The sequence below is a fragment of the Athalia rosae genome, chromosome 1 (assembly GCF_917208135.1).
Source record: "Athalia rosae chromosome 1, iyAthRosa1.1, whole genome shotgun sequence".
Taxonomy (NCBI): domain Eukaryota; kingdom Metazoa; phylum Arthropoda; class Insecta; order Hymenoptera; family Athaliidae; genus Athalia; species Athalia rosae.
Genome location: NC_064026.1, coordinates 16,802,852 through 16,826,530, shown reverse-complemented (window position 1 = coordinate 16,826,530; position 23,679 = coordinate 16,802,852). Strand labels below are relative to the sequence as shown.

General features: G+C 39.7%; 3 protein-coding genes across 6 annotated transcripts in view; 2 read left to right on the top strand and 1 right to left on the bottom strand.

The window, feature by feature from the left end:
• Nucleotides 1–10: 10 nt before the first annotated feature.
• LOC105688992 lies at nt 11–3,088 on the top strand. Its single transcript, XM_048660273.1, has 3 exons — nt 11–823; nt 1,325–1,699; nt 2,210–3,088. The coding sequence occupies exons 1-3, from the start codon at nt 680–682 to the stop codon at nt 2,456–2,458; spliced, it is 768 nt and encodes a 255-aa protein (XP_048516230.1). The 5' UTR covers nt 11–679; the 3' UTR covers nt 2,459–3,088.
• Nucleotides 3,089–3,226: 138 nt separating this feature from the next.
• LOC105689001 (sodium-independent sulfate anion transporter-like) overlaps nt 3,227–23,679 on the bottom strand; it is a 65,630-nt gene continuing 45,177 nt past the window's right edge. The window contains exons 1-11 of one of the 4 annotated variants that reach the window (XM_012405691.3): nt 9,897–10,209; nt 8,256–8,434; nt 7,919–8,114; nt 5,650–5,870; nt 5,307–5,451; nt 5,044–5,208; nt 4,793–4,954; nt 4,500–4,640; nt 4,095–4,240; nt 3,796–3,957; nt 3,227–3,582 (exon numbers count right to left, since the gene is read on the bottom strand). In XM_012405691.3, coding sequence (XP_012261114.2) covers nt 3,430–3,582; nt 3,796–3,957; nt 4,095–4,240; nt 4,500–4,640; nt 4,793–4,954; nt 5,044–5,208; nt 5,307–5,451; nt 5,650–5,870; nt 7,919–8,114; nt 8,256–8,434; nt 9,897 — 1,671 coding nt within the window. In that variant the 5' untranslated portion in view covers nt 9,898–10,209 and the 3' untranslated portion in view covers nt 3,227–3,429. Of the gene's footprint in view, nt 3,583–3,795; nt 3,958–4,094; nt 4,241–4,499; nt 4,641–4,792; nt 4,955–5,043; nt 5,209–5,306; nt 5,452–5,649; nt 5,871–7,918; nt 8,115–8,255; nt 8,435–8,503; nt 8,579–9,578; nt 9,756–9,896; nt 10,210–23,679 lie in introns of those variants that run through there. The other 3 variants (XM_048660269.1, XM_012405693.3, XM_048660270.1) reach the window with 3 other exon arrangements.
• The window catches only part of LOC105688993 (trissin receptor), a 51,673-nt gene continuing 43,150 nt past the window's right edge, over nt 15,157–23,679 (top strand). Inside the window, exon 1 of the mRNA XM_020854041.2 lies at nt 15,157–16,060. The gene's annotated coding sequence lies outside the window, so the exon portion shown is untranslated. The remainder of the gene's footprint in view (nt 16,061–23,679) is intronic.

Here is a 23,679-nt window from a genome sequence, read left to right as displayed (position 1 = left end):
AGCTATTACTACGCTGACTGTTCAACAAGCAGGAAAAAAAAAGCAAAAAATACGAACATTTCATTTCTGTTCGGTGCTTTGGCTTGAATTTAAATTAGATGGAATTATTTGTCGGTGAGAATATTTATTCAGGTCAACGTTTAATTGAAGAAAATCTCTACAACGAGTGTTAAAAAATCTATAATACTTTATTTATTAAATTATCGTTGGTATGGCTACTGCATACCCTTGATAGTTGGATATAATTTCGGAAATGATACAGCTGATGTGCGTACTTGAATTTATAATTCGAATTGCTGATAAAATAATCGATTCTCATGTCATGTCTCATGTCACTTATATGCTGGTAGGAATCCAGTTAACAATATATGGGTGAGGTAGAAGATTGAGATTATTTGATGGAAATAATTTGAGGAACTCGACTGGCGAAAAGACTCTCGAAGCCCCTTCGGGAATCAAGGATGGCGGAATCGGAGTAGGCGGTGACAAAGTTAATGAAACAACATTATTACATTTTCCCCCTCTACTTTTTTCTTGGGAAAATAATAAACGCGACACGCGCGCGAATGTGCCTTGCTTTCAATATTGTCAAATATAAATATAAATCTTCCTCATCGAAACGTAATCCCGCATAAATTTAACTTTTTTTATTTTGTTTCTTAGTCGGGTTTATTTTGTTATGGAGAAACCTCCACATTTCCAAATTACGAAACCTAATGACACATCGAAGTATAATTTACGGTGTAATCGTAACATCAGCGAAAAAATGACAAAGAAAGATTTCATCTACGATATTCCTGCGCCCTTTCAAGCTATCAGAAAGGTAATTAAAATCACCCCATGTATCTAATAATGCAGACATTGGTTCTATCGTCATAATAAATCACAAGTGTGATATTTTACTAGCAAAGTTATTACATATCCACCGGATGGTCAAACATTCCATTCATTTGTTGGTTTGGTTTCCTTAGTGATCAGATATTGATGGGCACTTTATTCGATATTTATTTTTTCTTGGACTCCGATGTGTGCCTCCTTTTTAATTTTTTGCAACGACAGTTTTGTACGAAGTTGTTTGATTTGATTGCGGTAAATAAAGCTGTAGAATTAAAATCAGAATTTTCTTCCGGCGCTGCAAATATGATCTTTCTAAAGTATTACAATCGTTTGCCTCCTGCCTCTGATTGAAAGACTATGATCATAACTGACAGTGAGTCAAGTCAAAGTAATGTCACATTGCAATTATGCTACCTACATTCTAAGCATATATCTATGGTCTAAGCAAGTAAATTGTTTAATCTGAATCAATTTTCAAATTTCATAGGAGAGATACGGTCATCAGCTGCAGCATCAATCCAGTTTGAAAAAATCTCGCGACGATATAGAGTGTTTGGTTGCTTCGAGCAAGAATCCTGTTCGACTTTTGACGATAATTCCGCCTCAGAAATTGCACACTTATACTCCAAATCCAAGATCTAGTACTTCAACTGCGGAAAGAATTGCTGCAGAAAAACGTGATCGAGAATTAGCTGAGGACACTGGAAAAGAAATACGCAGACAAATTGTCCTGCCGCTTCAAATACGCAGGAAAATTGGAGCGGACTCGAAGCTACCCAGATACGTGGTAATCCAGACGAATCAGGGGAACCGCGATGATTTCGCGAAAGCTAGACACGAACTACTTCTGCTCGGTGATCAGGTTCGAATAAAAATTTCGAAACGTGCAAATCATCGATGTCTGTTTTTTTTTTTCTCTCTTCTTTTTATATCCCTTTCTAGAAACTCCAGTTCCACTCCAAAACTTCCCAGTTAACAAACTCGAATCAAAGTTCACAAGTTTACAACAGGTAATGCGAGAGACACGCGACGAATTTACCCGACCTTAAACCGCAACAAAAACTTCGAACGTTTGTCGTCAAGTCGACAAACCTTTGGATACCTATTTGTCTCTTGCGGCCGCACGGCTTTTACATTTACGGATCACTCGATTGGTGGTGCTCCTATTATATATTCTTCCTGCGATTTTTCAACGCCCTTTGTAGCTTCGTAAGACTGTATAAATACGAGAGTCAAGACACGGTCCAGAGTCAATTCCTAATGAAGTTATGACTGATCTTTCTGGAGTGAAAACAGAAATCTCGAATATAAGATGGTCGGAGTGACTCGGTGGTTTTTAATCGAAGTATAATTTTTTTAAATTTCCGCACAGATCCCGGAGCGGAGGATTTTGGGGCATCAGTGTAATTATTGCCAGGAAAGAATCGCGACTTTCATGTCATTGTCGACCCACGTGAAAGGTCACCGTCACCAACGTCATTGCAAGATCTGTTACTGGATTCTAAAACCTGAGGAATCGATGACCGCACATATTCAAAAGTCACATCCCTCCGATATAATTAATCGAGCGCCATTCATCCCCGAAGTCTGTGATATTTGTATACCTATAAGTAATAATTAATCGTCCAATTGATTCCGCCCTCTTCTTGCAACAGTATTAAATTTATCAATAACAATTTATCAATAATTGATATATCATATTCGATACAAATTTGTTCGACGTTATAATTATAATATGTAATTATTGAATAAATGGAAAATAAAATTACCAAATTTCTCCGGATTGATTATTTATTTTTTTTTTTCGCTCATTTCAAATTAGATTTCGCAACCAGTTTCTACACCGGTTTTTCGAGCGTTAAATTTCGTCGTTCGGAAAATGAAGTGAGATGAAACTCACAATCAGTCCTGTAGAGAATTTAATTGTACGTCCTTTATATGAACCCCGAAACCTAAAGCTCCGCAATAATTGATTGAAAACCTATCCGATCCGTTAAATTATCAATTTGATTTTCATTGATTTTTATAGTTTCCCCTCGAGTTTCCCCTTGTTTTCACAAGCGTCTTGCAGAGTTCGGAGTCGTTCGATCATGAGAATCCTGAGAGATTTTCTTGTCATCCGTCTCCATTTTACCTGAACTCGGATATATTAGAATCGTTCGCAGGTACGTGACCGTAGAATTGTATCACGTTACGAGGCTCAACTGCCTTTTTTGTTGTCACCTTTTTTGTCCCCGTAGTTAGTAAAAGGCGAGCGCGAAATGAAAAGAGCTGAAAAATAGCGGGATCAATGGGCTTCGTAAAGAAAAAAGAAGAACGGTAAGAGGGGAGAAAAAAAGCTTTCAGCCCCTCGGCAGAAGGCTATATCACCGATAAAATCTCTAAAAGATTGATGAGAAAGTAGTAGATTTATTATGTCTTTAAAAAAATGAACGCTTACAAGTCACGCGAGAATGTTCTCTGAGGGTAGTAATTTCGTGAAAATTATTCACATTGCCACAGACACATACACGCCTATTTACACGTATACGTATACCCCATGCCATGCAGTTGCAGAAAATTACGGTTTTATTCTTTTTCCATTTTTTCACTTCAAACGGGGAATCCTCGAGGATCGGTTCTCACGAATCGAAGGGCTAATTCGGGAGCAACAGAGCCTATAACTGTCTCAACATTCTCCGGACAATTCACGAAGGTTATTTCCTGCTCCCTGACCTTGAGATCTTTCGCTAAAAGCTTGATATTCTGAAATAAATGAAATTACCTTCTATTACATTATGTACGTATAGTATAAATTTTCGATAATAATCCTGTTATAAAAAGAAGTTCTCATACGTATGACTTCCTAGCTGGCTCATTTAAAATTTCTCTCTTCGTAAGATTTTTGTTTTTTGAGATAGAAATCCAAGAAAAATGGGGGAGCGAGGAAAATCCATTTTATTCTACTTATTGACTCACCTTCGCAACGGTAGCGTCGATTCTTTTCAAGTTTTTTCCATTGAATATAATACCGGATGACTTTTGCTCCGAGAGTTTCATAATTTTGTTTCTAATATGCTCAGCAGCGGGAAAAGATATCGCCTCTTCCGGAATAACTTGGACATATTTTCTACCCTCAATCTGAAATGGATATCAAGTGTCGTACGGTTGAGTTCTAGGATTTAAACTACACTGGGTAATTGAAGATAAGTCTGTAAGAAAAATTAAAAGAAAAAGGCTTGGCTGGCCGTAAATTCTTTTCTGTTTTACGTCCATACCTGTTCGATTCTCATCTGGACGGATGGTCTGGCCGAATAGTAAAACAATGGTATTAGATTCAGGAGGATTCCTATGAAAATACCGAGTTCAACGCCAAGGAAGACACACGATACGAAGGTCGCAACGAGCACCGCCAAGTCCACCTCTGAATAAGTGAATATATAAAACAGAAAGAGAGAAAGAAGAGAATAAAGGAACGAAGAAAAAAAGGACGACCACCGGATGATCCCATCTTTTTGGGCTACGCTGAACTGAAACCTTTCCCATGAGAGAACGCCGAATAAAATTTTAACGCTTGGGAATGTCGATGTCAAAAATAAAGGAATATACACGTTCTACGTGAAGAACATTACGAAAGCGTTGAAAATATGAATTTTCTATGGATCGTAACGTTGGCTACTCACTCTTGGCCTTCCATAGCAAGACGCATGTTTGAAAATCCAACATGTAGTACATGGCGCAAACGATAACACCAGCCAATGTTGCACGAGGTATGAAACGGAAGGCTTCCGTTAAAAGACCTACAGCCATGAGCACCAGGATACCTGATGGGAGAATTTTAAAAAAAAGTGAAAACGAGAAAAAAATCGCTATTAACACACACCGAGAGGCGGCGCTGTCGGAAATGGGAAGAAGAAAAAGTCGAAGAAGTAAAAGGCAAAGGAAAAAAACAAAACAAGTATTAGAGAAAAATTACCGGTAAAAAGTCCGCCCATAGGTGTTCTGACTCCAGAAGCATGATTTACCGCCGTTCTAGTGAACGATCCTGTGACCGGCATGGATCTGACGAATGATCCAAAAACATTGCACAAACCGAGTGCAAGCATCTCCTGCGTTGCATCGAAAGACTTTCCCATGGCTACGGTATAAATGAAAGACAAAAATTGATGTAGTTAAACGAAAATAATCGCATCTAGGTCAAATGGTTTATTAATTCAACAAACCGACCAAAAGCCTTTGCGATCGCCATATGTTCGATGGTAGAGATGATTGGCAGCGTGACGAGGGTTTGTCCCATGCCAGTCGTCAAATCAAAAAAGGTGAAAGTTTCATTGTTGAATTTAGTTGAAAATGGGGGAAACGAAAGAGCTGGCAATCCCTGACCCAAACTTCCTGCGTTGAACAGAAACTGAATAAACATCGATGTTTCTGCAATCTAATTAACCTGCTCTGCCTGCATCCAACCAAACACGATCGTTAGCATCGCTCACCCGTCAACCTGAAGGGCTCGAGGCCGTTCGCCGAAAAGGCGTACGCCAAAGCAGTTCCGAAAATAACAACTATGGCGTTGCGCCCGAGACAAATCATCCACATCATCTTCTGCATCATGGAACCCGTACGATTACCGGAGAAATTCTGCAAAAAATAAATAAAAAATACGGAAGACAGGTATAAAAATTGCACCAAAAGACAACCGCACGTCTGACATCGGTTTCTTTTTTATCCGCTTTTTCGTAGATCAGAGTGAAAAAAAAACGAATGAACCTCCTTCGCAGAGTGACGTGTTCGTTAATATGTCGTGACTCTGACGAAGAAGATGGTATCCGTACGGACCTTGAGAAGCACCAGGAATGCGACGGTTCCAAATCCCAAAAGAGTATCCCACCATCCTATCTGGTCCAGATTTGTAAATACGGATACTATGGAGTCTACGAAGGACGAACTTGATCCAGGAATACCTAAAATTGGCTTGAACTGAGAGGAGGCAATTGTTATCGCCGCCCCCGAAGTGAACCCCGCGATAACCGGCAGGGATATGAAGTCCAGTAGAAATCCTTGAGGGATAAAAATAAAGCGGGTTTATGAGTCGGATTCGAAAATATCTCAACGCAATGACGATGTCCCCTGACGGAGAAACCCGAAGGATGATCCATTGTATAAAGAGTAGAAGTGAATCTATTTTAAATATTTTGATTTTCTATATCCTGCAGCTCTCCCTCCGGTGAACTTCAGGGAGAATTATTCTCTTCATAGAATATTCCACGCGCATAAAATTAAACCCTGCAATCCCAACCCCCGCTCGCCCCCCAGATATTTCTTCCTTTCGTTTTTCAATATTTTTCATTTGCTTTTTCATAAATTCTCTCATTTCATGTTTCTATATAACTTTCGATGTATATGTCGTTACACAGAGAAAGGAAGAGAAAAGTAAGCATTCATATTTCATTTCCCGGAACGTGAGTCTCAGTTTCTGTTTTTTGTCCATGGTTTTTTTTTCTCCAGAGGGAAAAAAATTAATGCAAAATTTTCATTTTCAATATTATATAAGATTTTGCTTTATGCATAAATAATTAGCACTCGACATCAAAAAATTAATCTGGCATTTCTTTCACTCGGTGCCGTGTCAAATTCTGCTATCAGTTCATGATCTTATTCGAATGATGATATTATTTGGGGGGGTGGCCGGTGGGGTGAATTTGAAAAATTTCGAAATCTAAATCGGAAAAAAATGCCCAAAAAAAGGAAGGGAAGATGAAATAAATTTCTCATGCCCGCCATTGAACATTGAAAATATCATGGGGTCCGGATAGAGAATCAGATTTTCCAATCTACCGGAAAGCTGTGTATAGCGTCACGTTGATGGAGGTAGGTGGAGGTCATCTTGTATAGATATATGGCTATAGAGACTGCAATTCCAACGAAGGGTAGGTACGTACATATGATACAAGAAAAATATGACGGAGTCGTTTAAAGTTGATAAAGAGTGCAAAAGCCCCGTGAGTCTCTGGGCGGTGTGCAAGTGACAAATAAAATTATAGTCAAGTACATAAAGCGTGTGTACAGCTCTCTTAAGGGTAAAATGGCGGCGGGACGGAGAGGCTGGGGGGGGGGGAAGGAGGAAGGTGTATTCATTTTTAATTTCCTCTAGTATTTACTTCACGTTATTACGTACGACTACGTTGCACAGATATGAGTTTCTCTCCGTTAACAATTTTTGCACGCTAGACATCAAGAAAGAGTTGAGCATATGATATTATATTCATGCTCTTGATATAATATTGCACCATAGAATATTTCATTACATCGGAAATCATATTTTAAAACGACATGTTTGCAAACCAAAGAAATTTTCGCGATTTCATTCTCATATATAATTAAAAAAAAAAAACAATTTATTGATTCGAACGAAAAATTTCAAGTATTATGTTAAAAATATTTCATCAAATTTATTGACTCACAATCAGTAGAGTAAGCATATGGGAAAAATGGTAAAACTTCAGCAGCGAAAAACTTATGCGGAATAATTCGAGGTGAAAAATAAATAACATACAATAGAACACGATTGAGAAAATAGAAACCCGGAGGGTGCAGTTTCAACAAAAAAAAAAAAACAAATGATATAATTGAATTATTTATATACATGAAAAATGAAGAAAATTTGAGCATTATAAGTCGAAGATGTGAAAAATCAAAGCATGCGTACTATGATACATTATACGTTTCGTCTTCATTTTGTGATACCAACGGTATTTCTACTGATCGGATCCAATTTCAATCGAATTTCTCGAAACATTTCGCGAATTCGAAACTGTTTCTAATTCGCATGCCAGCTATCTATATATACCAAATTTCAGAAGCAGTAATTGGATTCAACCGTAGTAACTCTGTGCCATCATAATTATACCCGATGAAAATTACTTTCTGGCGCTCGAATGAACCGATTTCTGACCCCGCACACGGCATCAACTACAGCTGCGCGTTACATTATTATAAGTACAGTGAGCCGGTTGAAATTGTAAAAAACATCTTTCAAAAAAGACATCTGTAAATAATTGAAAGAATAAAAAGAAAAATATCCAACGATCAACGACGACAAACTCACCCAAGTGAAATATTCCAAGTAAAGTAATTATCAAGCCCTTCAAAAAGCATATAAGCACCGCCACGTCTGCTCCATATTTCGCCACCAGCGGCTGCACCATGAGTGCCATTATTGCCGTTGGACCGATCGTTATATTTGCACACGAACCAAAAAATATGTAAACGAAGGAGCTCATGAACGCCGAGTAAAGACCATACTATAAAAAGAAAAAAACAGAAGATTTGGGTTACCTTCCACCTTTTCAAACGGTTAATAGAAACTCGATAATAATGTGCCGATCCCGTTAGTTGTAAAATAAAGGAACTAAAATTGCACTTCGTTATGTACATATACTAACTTCAGCATCAAGTCCAGCTACAATTCCGTACGCTATCCCCTGGGGAATTGCAGTTAAACCGACCGTCATACCCGCCATCAAATCTTCGAGAAACCACAGTCTCTTGTATCCAGATGCCCATGATATGATGGGAAATCTTCGTCTCGCATATCCCATAAATTTTCGACGTGTGAAGATCACTGCGACAAAAATGAAAAAAAAAATTGACTGAATGAAATTATATGAATCAAAATAATCAATTCAAGTACCTCAATTATAACATTTAATCTTGCATCGCATGACGTTTTAAAAACCGCATCATCTGCATGGAAGTTCATCTTTCTCTGCGCCATAATAAAGTATGGTACGTTCGTACACACGTCTTATGATCGTATAAATACAGGGTGAATCCTTCAACTCTGTCAACCCGTCAGGGGTATGTTGGGGCTGCTCAGACAAGCATTTTGAGGTAACACACTTATGGTCGGAAACTCCTCCTAACGGCTGTGGAGGGCTTTGAAGATTTTTTTAAAATTTATTTATTCATTTTTTTTTTTTTTCTGGTACCCAGGGGTTGCTCCTACTTTCGCTCGGATTCGAACGTAATGGTTTGTTCTGCGCTAAAAAACGTACTTCTTAGTGTCTCGTCGGTACAATGACAAGTCGAGTAATTATGAACCGCCTTACTTGGGTCGAGCTAACAGATGTGCATTATGCGTACCGCGCCAATGATTCGAATTCACTCGCTGCGCAACGCTGGTATCGTGAACGGTTCCCAAACCGACCTTTTCCCCACAGGCAAGTTTTCTCTGCAGTTAATCGTCACGCGAGGGAAACTGGGTACCATAAAGAAAAAATTAAAAACAAAAAAAAAATTTTTTAAAAATTTAAAAAACAAAACTCCAAAGCCCGCCACAGCCGTAAGGAGGAGTTTCCGACCATAAGTGTGTTACCTCAAAATGCTTGTCTGAGCAGCCCCAACATACCCCTGACGGGTTGACAGAGTTGAAGGATTCACCCTGTATAACGACGGATAGAAGAAAAAAATAACGAAGAACTTTGCGCAATAATGGAGACAAGTTGAGAAAAATAGTCCCGGGTAAATTGTGGGATATTGCATCGTTTAAGGTTTCAGATATAACTACCCAGAATGCATTAGGACAGGCTTGTTGGAGTGTGAGCACGATAATTAAAAGCTGGCTGTAATATATGAAAATGCTCCTAAATTTCCCACCTCCTAACCGTGTCTCTGCGAATTGACATTTTTCGCCTGTTTTTCAATGTTCTATTCACTTTGTTGACGGAGAATAAATTTATAACGCGAGAAGAAAAAAAAAAACACACCTGTTCTCATTCCACATAATATCCAGATTCCATCGATAACTGCTCGTACCGGGCACTTTGATGGAAATTGAAATTGAAAAATAAAATAAAATAAAATAAAATAAAATAAAAAGCAACAACACCTTTCCCTTATGCTTTGGTTCACGTATACAATTATTGAACGAAATACGGTAGAGATCGAGATAACGTGAAAGTAGAATCGATAAGGAGATTCCATTAAACGCTTGACTTTGAAATTATAATCGGAATCAGATAACTTGGAGTGTGTGCAACAAAATCTGTAATTGTGAGCACGTATACTTATAGAAATTGACTTACTAATTTCTGTGGAGATGTATCAGCCGTTTGTAAAATCGCATGTACCGAAATGGTACGCCCGAACTTCGATTCCGTTGCTCTTCTACAAGAGCTGACACGAGCCACTGCACATACCGATCGATGGAATGATACGAATCGTTATCTCCGGGCGTTTAGCTAGCTGTTTCGATCCACAAACGAAACGACTAATTGTAAGAGCGCAACTATAGGTAGCTTATTGATATTAATACGTGACTGATTTTCGCTTTTATCTCAAAAGTTACATAATACCTGTTTTATTTGTTGGTGTTTTTTTTTTTTTTTTTTTTTTTAATTTTTTTAAATTATCTTTCGATAGGACTTAGCTAAGCACACGCGATAGGATTTGAATTTTCACGTGGGATTTGTCTCTAATTTCTCCATCGCAACTGAACGAGGGAGTCGAATATCAGTAATGACCGATTATGTCACAGCTGTGTAATTATATCGCAACACGAGATCAGCTGATTGTAAGAGAGTGAAAAGAAAAAAGTACCTAAATAAATAAATGAAAAGAAAATTTCATCGTATAAAGTACGCGGCGGCGTTACCAAGAGTAAATTTATTCAAACCCATGTAAATGAAATATGTATTTCTGTGGAGTGCGAATATTACGCCGACAATTCCCGCGCAGCACTGCCTGAAAAGCTTTTGATCCCTTCAATTATTTGCAGCATACATCACACCGAAAGGATTCACATTTCACGTGCCAAAACGGATTAAATAATATGTAAGGCGAATAAAAAACGATGAGCAAAAATCGCAATCGCAATACTGGCAATCTTCGAATTGATGTGACAGGAAGCCGGAAATTTACATGCATAACAAACGGATCTCGAATGTTTTTACCCTCGAAATTACGTTATTCCGGAGACGTCTCGAACGGTTTTCTATGAATACTTATCATTTTTTTCTTGTCGTCTGAAAGTTGGGTGCGAGAAAGTACGGTTGTTCGTAGCAAAAACGAGGTACTGAACTTTATTGAGAAGCACCGTTTCACATATACCTGTTGCTCGGCTCGATAAGGCTAAATTGAGCTTTTAAGATCGCCCTGTATACAACATACCCTATTTTCAAGGTCGTGTCCCAATAGTCGGAGTTTCGTCGTAATAACGATAACTTGCGTCCAAATTGTACAGGTTGGTTCAAAAAGTTTTTCACAATACTTGAGCGAAATCCGGAATAAAAATTTGTTGAACACGAAAGTTTCCGTTGATTCAATTTTTTTGTTTTTTTTTTCTTCAAGAAAGAAAAGAAGAAAAGCACCGCGATATTTGTAACATCATATTTTCAACTTGGACTCGACGAAAATGAACTTGATTACGTATATGTATATACCTGTAATTTGGCTCTGATAAAATTGAACATCGTAAAATTCACCACCCTGGCCTTGCCAAAAGCTGCGAGGTTAAAAATTTGCATAATGTTCATAAATGAGGAAGTTGGTATGTACGTGCAGTTTAATAAATATATGTAAATGCGTGATTAGGAAAGTTATATGTGAGTTGACATTCCCCTTCGTTAGAAAGCTTTTTTCAAGGATTTCACTTCTTCTTTACGTTTTTTAAATCTCCCTGATGCTTTTTTTTTTGGGGGGGGGGGGGGGAGGGGGGAAGTCGCCCGTCCGCGTGGTCATTACACTACGAGAATGGAGTACTTTTGGAATATCAAAAAAATAAAAAGGAAAAACGTGAAAATCGATCAGGGCGCATGGAAAAAAGCTCGACTCTTATTCGTATTTTCTCGAGCTTATTCCGCATTTCAGTTGCACCGCGAGAAAAAAAAACAAAATGAAAACATTCATCGGAAATATGTATATTCAATTTCCGAACGGAATCCGGTGTCGAGAAATGAGACTTTGATGTTTTTAAAAAAATTCATTGCATTCTCTTTTTGTTCATTATCTACTCGAACAGGTTGTCAGCTTTTGATACCTGGGAAAAAAATTTTGTCGAACATTGTAACGACAGGCCGCAGATATTGTTACGTACGTGCAGGGATATATGCAAAGATCGGAGCTGTATAACACGGTAAGTATGGTATGCTCCAATAACGAGCACTTGTTACCAGCGCTCTGTGTACATGCATAGCTATATTCGGTTAACAATTAGAATTTAGACAATGTCGTGCCGCTCCGAAATTTCATGTAAACTCGTCAGGTATTCGTGAAGAGTAAAAAACTGCAGGAGAAGAAAATCTCTGAAATTCCCGCGAGCGACTCGACGCGGTCGTTACACGCCGTTATACCTGTGTTTTAATTATATGCTTGAGTAATAAGTCGTCGAATCATATCCGACCTTGAACTTCCACCTCGCCGAAGATTTATTCAATGTAAAGTAATACCTGATACACTTATATATGGGCTCGGTAATTGTCCCGTTTCGCGCAGCTGAAATTTACCCTCCAGTCGTTGAGCGCCCTCGTACCTGAACGCTGATTTTTGAGCTCAAGTAAGTAGCAAGTACGTACAATTAGTCAGTGAGTCAGTTAACCGGAGAGCGTAAATAACTCGAGCCACTCTCGAGATAGAATTTGACTGGCCCTTAAAATTAAAAATCCATACCATTTGGTTCTGGCGAAAAGGTACCTGCGGGGTATACATTTTCACGTTACAGATGGAATATAGATTTCAATATCTGCATGTGCATGTATATGCATATATACTTCTGACGGAAATTCAAAGATGCGTTCATAGGTATATCACGGGTTATTATAGCGTACACGCAGCCGTTTTGAAGATAAATCATTTCATCCGTACAGTAGTTCGCTTTGGATCTCGTACGCGTATCCGTACAGGTGGAATTCTCGACGTGACGTAAAATTTATCGGTAATTCAGCGGCGAATGCCATAAAAATTTTACATCTCGTATGAAATATTTATCGTCGAAATATCCGAGCTACTTCTACACGCGTGCCTGTTACGCCACGTGTACATACTATAGGGAAGTATTTTCGCATCAATTTACTCTTGTCTTTCGGAATGATTCTCTTCAGAATCACAACTTTTTACGACACCTGTCAATTTTTGCATATCGTGTTTAATTTTAACTTCTCCTATAAATACGTATACAGAGTTACTCTCCGTTGTTTTATTTTGTTTTTTTTTTTCACCCCTTGCAGACTCCCGATCCTATATACCTACTCGCGACGACGTTAAAACTTGCGCGGTCGTTTATCTCTCCTCGTCCTTTTAATGTCCATAAAAAGTTCGGCACATATGTACACAAGCCGATAGGTAGATAGTTATTCATAACTGTACATAAGATAAAATACAATACGTATATAATATTTATCATGTGTGTAGCAGATAAGAAAGGAGAAAAAAAATTGAAAATAATCAGGAAAGAAAAAAAACTCCGACTAAAAGCAAGTCACACGATTTATTTAGGATCATGAATATAGGTATACGTGCACAGCACCTAAATAGGAGAGCTTTTTTATCGTCTGTCGAAGGACCGCGGGCAGTTGGCGGTGCGTCGGATGGCCATGCAGACGAGACGTTTAGTTCTTCAATTGGCGTAATGATTTTAAGAAACGTCGGATTCGAATGGGAATACTTTGACCTTTGTACGGTTCTAACAAAGTATATATCGATCAGTGAGAATAGGAAGGTTAAAAGCAAGGAGCTCAGATCTATACGCCAATGCCGAAGAAGGTATAATATAGGTAAGGGAAACCACGAGTCAATTATTTAAAGCAGGCTTGCAGACTACCTTCTGCGATTGACCCACTCGCTATACCATAATATCACCCCAACACGAGCGCCTCGAACTCCCATTCATTTTCCCCACGGATAATAAATGTCCCGTATACATAACCGGCTAAGTGAAGTTTATTAATTATGTACAATAAATAAAATAAGAGGAACAAAACAAACGTACGTTTGGCCAAACCGGACCGAAATAATCCGTCACATTTCCAATTCCGAAAGCGAAACTGTACACCATATTTTATATGAGAGTTAAATTAATACGGGCCATAAAGTTTTCTTCGAAGCATACTTTCAAATTTTCTCCACGTTATAAGACAACGGAATTACACGGGTTGGAAAACCCAAAGTTTTACTCATCCTCTGATATTTTAGTTCATCTTGTTGTGCTTAATTAACACCGTTGCCGCCGTCATCTCTCAAACAACGAGCAACGAAACAGAACGGCAGCAGCAGCCGGTACGGATCGTGTTCTCTTGTTTTAGTTTTGTGCTTTTCCCGTGCTCGAGCTTTATTTATCTATTTCGCATTACGTTGACTAATTTCAGAAGTATTCCGGAATATTTAGACAGCTGACAATTAAATGGAGATCGTTTGCCTCGGACTGAAGTATCAAACTTCTTATTTGCGTAAACCCTTATCTACAGGTATATCCTCATCCGAGAAAGATCCCTCTTCTCTTTCTGGCATTGAATAGACCCGATGTTTTCATTCCAATCGTACCAAGAAACCTGAAAATCGGACTCGTTCCACCCTCCAGATAATCGTTTTATTCGGCTATATAGCGCGGCCGATTTAAATATTAAACATTAACGACGTTATACGTATAGATATATATATATTGTGGGTATATCGCGACAGATGCTCCGACAAAAGCTTCGACGTATACGTATACCTATATACGCTTACGGTATTCTACGCAGGAATTATATACATATAGCAGGAAATTAAACGTTTCGTTGATTAAAAGCGCCGACCTGCAGACATCGCAGGATATCCAACTCTCGGCTTCCCTCTCGTATTTTACGTTCTCGTCAACCCTCGAAGACCTCTTGAAGATCCTTCTCTGCCGATTGTCACGGGCGCCCCGGTCTCTCGGAGCCCAAATATATTCTTCGCGACGTTCATTTTCACCGGTGCAGCGGCTATTTCAGGTCGGAGTGAAAACACATTAGAAATTGAAGGACGAAAAAAGAAAAAAAATTCGAACGAAATGGAGAATAGTGAATAATCGCCTCCTACGTGTATAAAAGTATACAAGTGACGAATTTCAATATCGGCAGAGACGAGAGAGAAGCGAAAGACCGCGAAAAGGCTGTGAAAATATCAATCTGGGGACAAATCTTCACGCCGCACGTTACGTCTCGTGACTCTATTAATGACAATGATGATAATCGCGACGACAATAACAGTAAGGGTGTCAAGTTAGATTTGAAAAAGTTCAACCGCAACACGAGGACGAAGCTTTTACGTTTTACGAGTCAAGCGCGCTTGCGTCTGAAGCTCTGCTTTCGTTTGTTCCTCGGCGAAGAGAAAGCGCGCGCGGACTCCCACCGACCAGTGCCACGCGAAGACGCGGCGCGACGAATACTCGGAATTGAATAAAAATAAATATTCCGTTTTTCGTATCCCTACCGGGGAATTCGAGGAAAAAAAAAAACCAATAACAATCGCAATACTTTCATAACGATTCGACGTAACTCATGCGTTATACGCATGTTAAGAAATAGTTAACGTAGACCAATACCAGCGAATTGTCACATTGAACAATCAAATGCGGACACGTATAGATTGAAAGTTTGGAAAAAAATCTACGAGGTACTGATATAAACTACAGGAAAAATTATAATTCGAACATTATTTTCATTGAATAATTTTTGAAAATTTTCAGTGAATACATATGGTGGAATAAAGTAAACCGTTTCGTTTATTTTCATTCATAATTAGCGGAATGTGGAATATGAATCCAAACTTTCTACGTCAGCTGGTACGCTGCGTCAAATTTTTACAGATCTAAGGAATTCGCGACAAATATAAATAACAACGACAACGATCATAAAAATTCCTGAGGTCCGGATTTCAAGCGAAGAGTTTACTCTTCTTTCGTTTTGTATTCTCTTCTTTTGATAGTGCGGAAGTGAAAAAAAAAAAAAAAAGAAACAAAGACTGAAAGAAGCGAGAGAAAAAAAACAATCCTTACGTAATAATAATTGAGCTTTCACAGTGTTCTATTTTCTCGAATGATTAGTTCACGTACGTAATAATAAGAGAAAAAAAAAAACAATAAACAAAACCAAAAAAACAAACAAAAACGTTGGGGTGATAAGGTATGCGACGATGAGGCTTTTCAAAGGGGATATAACAAAGAGCGTCGAGCAATTCTCACGGGACCAGGACGTCCCCTCGAATACAACTTAAAGCTCCAGCCCGACTGATTGTGAGTGATTATATCTGTACGTTAATACGTTTTACTCCTTTGTTCTCTCGGATTTTACTGTAAATTGGAAACTTTTAACGGGGTGACGAGCTTCGTCGAAGTTTTTATTTGTTTATTAATTTTTTTCTTCCGAATTCAAAAACAGCGTTGGACAATAAGCGAAAGCAGGAGGTCGTTCATCTTTCATGTTTTTCCACCCTCCCGCGTGGATGGAATATACGTATGTATAGATGTACAACGCGGTAATACGCGAGATAAAAATGAAAGGAAAAGGAATGCAGACAGAAACGATATTGAGCCGGGGTGAAATAATGAGGCAATTCACCCCGGGCGTATCGCCCTACATGTTAGAGATGAACGTAAATCAAACGGAGTGTAAAATACCTTTTGAAAATCTAAAACGTTTCGTCGAAATTGACGAGCGGATTTTTCCGTTCCTTTTTTTTCTTTTTTTTGTTTTTTTTTTCGTATTCTCCCCGCGTATGACAGACAATAATTTTAGAGAGCGCAAGGGATGAAGTCTCGAATAAGGCGGCACGTCGATCGGACAAAGTTATATTCGGATTAATTGGAAGCGGAGTAGAGGATTTTGAATGACGTTATAATAAAAAGTACGTTCGATCGATTTGTCGAATCAGGTATTAAAATTCGTTCGGCTGAACGTATATCTGTAGCGGGTACCGATAATAACGCGACATTGTGAATTTTATTGAAAATTCAATCCATTTATGATCCGAGCGGATGCCCCGGAGAATAATTTATTACATGACGATTTTCGGTAACCCCCAAAAACCGCTACCCAAGCACAATGGAATATCAAGATTTTTTGTTGCGTTTATGACAAAAACTAATATAACAATACATCCAATTCGTAATAATTGAATACATCGTTTACTCGATTTATACATCCTACGTTTCAATTATAATCCGACGGGAAAAAAGTCGTTGCGGACCAATCCCGTAAAAATGATCAGATTTTTTATCGTAAAATGTAATTCCGACGGTTCAAAACTGCAGCCGCGCGCGCGTTCATTCGTTGCGGTAGCGAGATATAAATTTGATCGTCGACATCGAATTAGTTTCTTCTTTTTTTTTCCTTCTTATTTTGGTTTTCTTAAAATCCATAAAAATTCTTACTTCCATCCGAGTTTGTTGTATTTCTCCTACCATATCGGCGCTTTCGTAATCAAACGTGTTTCGAAATTAAACATCCGCATAAACGTAGGTATATCGTATACAAACATACGTACATCTAACAACCAGCTGATACTCCAAACTCGTGAATCATAAATCATCTGAACAGCTACAACGACCAGTGAGAAACACGCGCCAGTCGAAGAATCTCTGGAATAATTGCACTCGCACCCCCAAAAAACGCCAAAACAAAATAAAAAACGAACGATACAAAGTCCCGTACTTTTTCACCATTTTCTTCCAACACGGGATGGTTGAAATTCCTTTTTTTCCCTCCATTTTTGTTTCACGGTCGCTATTATCCGTGAGAATTTTTGAACGACCGCAAGCTTTCAGCAGCTTATTGTGTGTGCGCGCATATGTGAACCGCGCGAGTGCACGCATACAACTTTTCGACGATCACGTGATATGCGGGATTTATTGTATTATCCAAAGTACATCGTATCGGCGACGCGCGCTTAGACTGTGTTTGCAATGCTCGCAATATTTGATATACTTCGTTAACAGCCTGTCGATGCGGTTGATGGGAGTTGGCGAAGCGAAGCTCGACGCTCCGCGCCAGCGCTACGAGCTTGTAATCGCTGCGAGGTTTTTTCTGTTGATATTTTTTTTTTTTTTTTTTTCAATGTTTTAGTATATTTTTCCCCTCCGCGGCCGGCTTAAACTGACACCCTTGCAGGCGGGAGAGCCACGCGCTATAGGTATGTCGCCGGGTCGAGGATTTCATCTCCATTTTTCGCCTGACGGACGGGGCGAAGTCGCAGCAGGAATGAATGAACGAAGCCCCCAACGTTTTCTCCTTGTCGTGCGATTTATTATAATACAGATACACGATATGTAGCTGTGACCAACAATTGCAACTCCAGCTCTCAGTCTACTCCGTACGGAGATTTAGAAATCTCTTCGAGAGCTGCAAAAGCTGCGAATAATATTACGCGAAATGGAACGGCGGCCGGAGGGCATCGTCCGTTGGTCGCATTTATTTTGAAGTTATAATTAACCCGCGCTTTCATTATACGGGGTTGTTACCGATGCCCAGACATCGTCGTGGCTCCAGGGCGAGTTTCGCAGTTTGCGAAAAATTCTTCAATTCCAAGAACGGCGAACGAATTGTTTCGCAACATAAGCGAAACAACAACAAAAAAATTGAAGATGAAACAAACGAACGAATGAATGAAAAGATTAACAAACTTCCGCGCGTTAATTTGTTTGAAACTGTGTAAAAAAATTATTTCTCTTGTACACTCGGCGAAGTGACTCGTAGAAAATTTTCTTCGATTCTTCGAAATATCCTCTTCTTTTTATTTTACGCATTAGCCATAACACGTCCCTCATTATTCGTTCGCGCGCCAATCATTACAGCTAAAAAATTTTCGCAATGTTGTACATTAATATGAAATACTTTATTATTTCTACGTTTTGCAACTACAGGTAAAACCGTGCAAGATTTATGAATTTTCCCTGATTAATATGTGTTTGAAAATGTACGGTCGCACAATATAACTCCGCAGTAGCGAAAGCTCGCGGGGGCCGTTTGCGCCGTACGTATTTTAAAACTCGCGAAATTCATATTTCGCGTCGACAAAAGTCTCGCGAAATAATAAATGTAAGTTCTAGCCTTCGCATTCGCACGACACGGAGTCAGCTTTTCTGACGACCGTTAAACTTCTTTAAACGGGATGAGGTCTCAGCCCCGCAGTTGAGCGAACAAAAAAACGATTCAGCCACAGATATCTATGATTCAGCTAATCAGGCTGCCTCCGTAGACCTGTAGCGATTCGAACAGGAATTGAAGGAACGACGGAAGAAAAAACTCTACGTTTTATGCGACAGCCGATTGGAAAGCTACGATAAACACCCCGAAGGTCAAAGGACGACTCGGACCCCGTGTGTGGATTTTTCACGGGTGACAACGACTTTTATTCCTTCGTTTCGTTTCGTTCTTCTCTTGCTTTGATTGTGATGAGCAAAAATCGGTGCGACTGGGACGCGAGCGCGGTTTTCTGTGCAACGGCTCTTAATCAGTCTGCAGGCCATTTGAATATAATACCCATCCTTATGCGACGCTATACAAGTAAATGAGGTTTACTAACGAGGTGCCATCGCCGATCGTACTTCACGTTACGTATATAATTCGGAGCTTAGAAAGCTCCGTATAGTCAAAATTGATTGCACCGTCTGCGCGAGAAAATCACCCCACTCAAATCCGTGTACCCTGGAAACAAAATCTGTAGGGTGAATATTTCACAAATTACCGGTCACCGACCGCCTTTAAAATGGATCCGATCGTCGCGAGTGTGTGTAAATCCGAACTTATATTTATGTATTTACTCTCGTCTTACATTCTCTTTTTAACCTTTCCGTTGACCGTGACAGCCAACAGACATCGGAGTAGATACCTTATTACATTATTCAAACAGAAGAACCCTGGAAGGCGAAAAAAAGATCACCGCGAATCCGATAAATTTTCGCTAGTTCAAATTTACCGACGGCGTCGCTGCGACGATACGGACTTTCACAATCAGTTTCAACATCTCCAGATATTTTACCAGCGGTAAGGATGACGTTTATTTATTTATTTTTATTTTTATTTTTTTCATTCTTCTTTCGATCGTTTTTCACCCAATCCTCCGTATACTATAATTTATCCGGAAATTTTGCATCTAACAATCCGGTGGCCTTGTATCATTGAAATGAGCATTTGAAATTCTTTTGTATCGCGGCGGAGCTTGAAGAGGTCGGATCAGCTTGAGATAAAATGAAAAAGTAGGAAAATAAATGAACGAATGAGACGAAGAGGTACGAGGGATGGAAAAAATAAATAAATAAATTCTTAACCCTCGGAATAAAAGTCAGACCGTTTTTTGCCATCCCGTCCGAAAGCTCTAGAAGCTAACGAAACAGACAAACGCTTATATGAGGAGAAAGGGTGTTTCTTTAGTGATTGTGGTGGAAGAAGGCATGAAAATAAATAAGAAAGGTCTTCGGTATAAGCAACTGTGGCTTCTTTTTTTTTTTTTTTTATATCAATCTCCACCTCTTTCTCTTTATCCCAGACGAGCCGAACCCTTTGACCGTTATTACTCGCACGTGCACATATTTATTCAAACTTACGCACGATGCGTTATATAAATTCCTAATGTCTGGTGGTGTGAATCAATTTCAAGTTGCATAATCATCTTTGCAAAATAGACAGGTAAGTACGTAGGCGTACACTAATGGAGTGTAGGAAAAAAAAAAAAAAAAAAAACGAAACGGAATTGAAAGCCCATTTTTCTGTGATCTATTTTTCTCTGTTATCGGTTGACCGGTCGATTGATCGCCGCCATGCGGGTGTGTACATACATAGATTCTAATTTTTCACCGCTCATCCCTGAATCTCGGCTTCGTTAAGATAATTGCAGCGCATCCGCACCACGGTGGATATTATATCCTATAGATATATATAAATCTCCAGACTAATTTACCGAGCGTGTTATTGTTCATGTTTTTTTGTACTAATTACTAGATCATTGTGGAACGACTGGCGTATAAGGTATTATAATCGTATCTACGAGTACACGCCTGCAACTATAATTGAGCTGAGAATTTCGCTGTATTATCGCAAAATTACGGGGGGCCGAGGGGGACGTAGAGAGTATACGGAGACGAAAGAAGGGTGGGAGATTCGCGTCCGCGGCATCATTCGATAGCGGAACTTTTGCTGCGGCTGTAATTGGCGGGAAAATTGTTACCGCGACAACCCCGGGAGGAACGTCATCTCGAATTTAAGCCGTTGGCTAACGAGCGATGGGAGAAAAAATGGCGGACGATAATTTGAATTTCATGCGAAAACTTCACGCGTGTACGATGTTCGAATAAGTCGATGATAAAAAAAAAAAAGAAGTAATTAATGAAAAAAGACGACGACGATAATTATGTTGGGGAGATTGAGAAAACCTGAGGGAAGAAAAAAAACTTATATATACGAAGGGGAGAAGGTAAAGAGTTCGGAGTGCCTCTCCCGGGAGCGGCCATTGATACATTGAGCCGCGGTAAATGATCGAGGGGTATACAAGGGGATAATTTTAGTCGGATCTAGGAATCTGAAGATCATAATTAATTCCTCACGGCTCGATCCCACCCACCTTAATTCACTATGATAATTTGCATAACGCCATGCCGCGTGAATTTTCATGATCCTTACAACCCGTGGCTCATATATTATTGATGAAATCCTCTTTTCGTCTTTAGAGAAAAATATAAAATACGTGAAAAAATTGGACACCTTGAATTGAACGATTTGGGTAAACTTATATTTCCAAATTCATTGACGAGAACGCTATTAGTGTTCAGGCACGATCGTATATGCAACAATTGCACGTGCATCGCAAAGTCATCTATGTTTATTTATATGGAATCCATATTTTATTCATAACTCATTAATAGTCATAACAAAAAACCAAAAAAAAAACAAAATAAAATAAAATAAACAGAAAAATAAGGGAAAAGATACCGTTCCGAGATGTGTACGTGTGTACCCACCTAACCCAACCTGTAAGAGGATTGCACTCATATCGTGACATTTTGAATAAGAGATGCGATCTATATTTTTCTAGAATCTTCCGTCATACAGCGGCGGGCAGCGGTAAATTGGAACTTGAATTTTATCAGATACAATTTCAGAAGCCGCAGATCTCGCTAACACAGCCGTAATAGGTATTCCCTTTTTTTACTTGGCCTTTTTTTTATCGCCACTTTCGTTTTTTCCTCGTTTACATGATCTTATTCCTGTTTCACGCGGTAGCGCTTCGGCCACTTTATAGACGCGGTAGACGTATAGTACAACCTTCCAGGCCCTTTGCTGTCCGGAACGGTTGTACATGCGAAACAAACGTGACTCTGTCAAATATCACGTACGCGCGGTATACCTACCGATGCCTCGAGGGCTATCCGTTATGTACGTAACCCGCAAAAACTAAAGGGACTGGGGGGACCGCGTGTAATTCAGGTCCCGCTCACGTTTCTTTCGAGGGTATTTTGCGAAACGACGCCTCCTTGTTAACACCGACTCGCCGAATACGTACCGCTGCACTCCCGTGCGTTCGCAATGTGTACGACAACATTGCCAGAATTATCGGCATTTCAATCGGAAGATCGAACAAAACAATGTGGACACGCGAAAATGGAAAATCGTAAGCTGGATCACCGTTGAATAGAAATTGGTTGTGAATTTATTTATACTCTACCTCGATCGTTATTCTTTTTCAATTTTTCGGTTACCTATACCTCAGCCAAATGCGACGAAATTGAGAGAGCGAGCATCGGATCGAATGAAAAATAGAATGAGACAACCCATTGGTCGAGTAAAATTCACCATAAGCGTAAAAATAGAAATTATCCTCCGGTGAGTTCGATGTACGTAACTTTCTTTGCGTGCGGAGTTCATTATCGGTGTAATGTACGTATGTACAAGGTAGCGTTGCTTCTATGCGAATGGACGATCAACGTGGGGACAGTAGAAGTAATAACGCCGTGGTGAATGCCCGTTCGCATGCATTGTACGGTACACTTGCAGATATAATAATGCCAAATGTCGTCGTCGAAAGTAACGCGATACCAGCGGGTAGACGTCGATTGTCATTACGGGGAGGGATTGAAAGCGATTTTACCTCCATGCAGCCCCTCGCTTACCGACAAAAATGACCCTCTTCCCTCGCCGTCGCGCTTATCTGTTCTGCCACCAGCTTTCAGAAATATTAGCTAGATATACCATGTACGGGGTGTTCGATTTATCGAATTTCACCCTCGAATAACTCGAACTTTCTTCTTTCCCGTCGGAGAAAATGACAACGACGATTCCAGCCGAATTACGGCTACGGTTCCTGATTCCGAATCTAGTCAAGGTCGAGCACGATCTTCGTCGTAACAATTGCGGTATACAACGTGAGTAATTGCAGCTGAAATACAGCTGGCACCTCCGTGCCACGTGTATACGCTTGTGTCGAATCATGAATCCACCGAAAAATTTTCCATCCGTGTAACGCGGCGAGAGTATGTGACAGCCCTTGAAAAAGTGACATTGGGCGGTAATTATATAATCAGACGACACCGACACGCGTGCGTCGGTTGAATTTTCAGGCCGGTGTGCCGCTCTAGACGACATTATCCCCGCGACCGTTCATTTCCTCCGCATTGTTCCCGCGGAGGGATATCCGCAGTGTCCTGAATTAAAGCGCGTTGTCCCACCGGCAGAAATTCGGACTACCGCCTAACACTTTATTCGAAAAAATAATGGAAGCAATCGAACGCCCGACCTACTTAACTATTTCACCGTACAGCGTCACGCTACGCTTGTACGGATAGAGATCGCCTGGACCCAGGGTAATCCTCAACATTTACATCACCCGATTTCCCGGACCAAGGTCAACCCCCCGCACTACTCG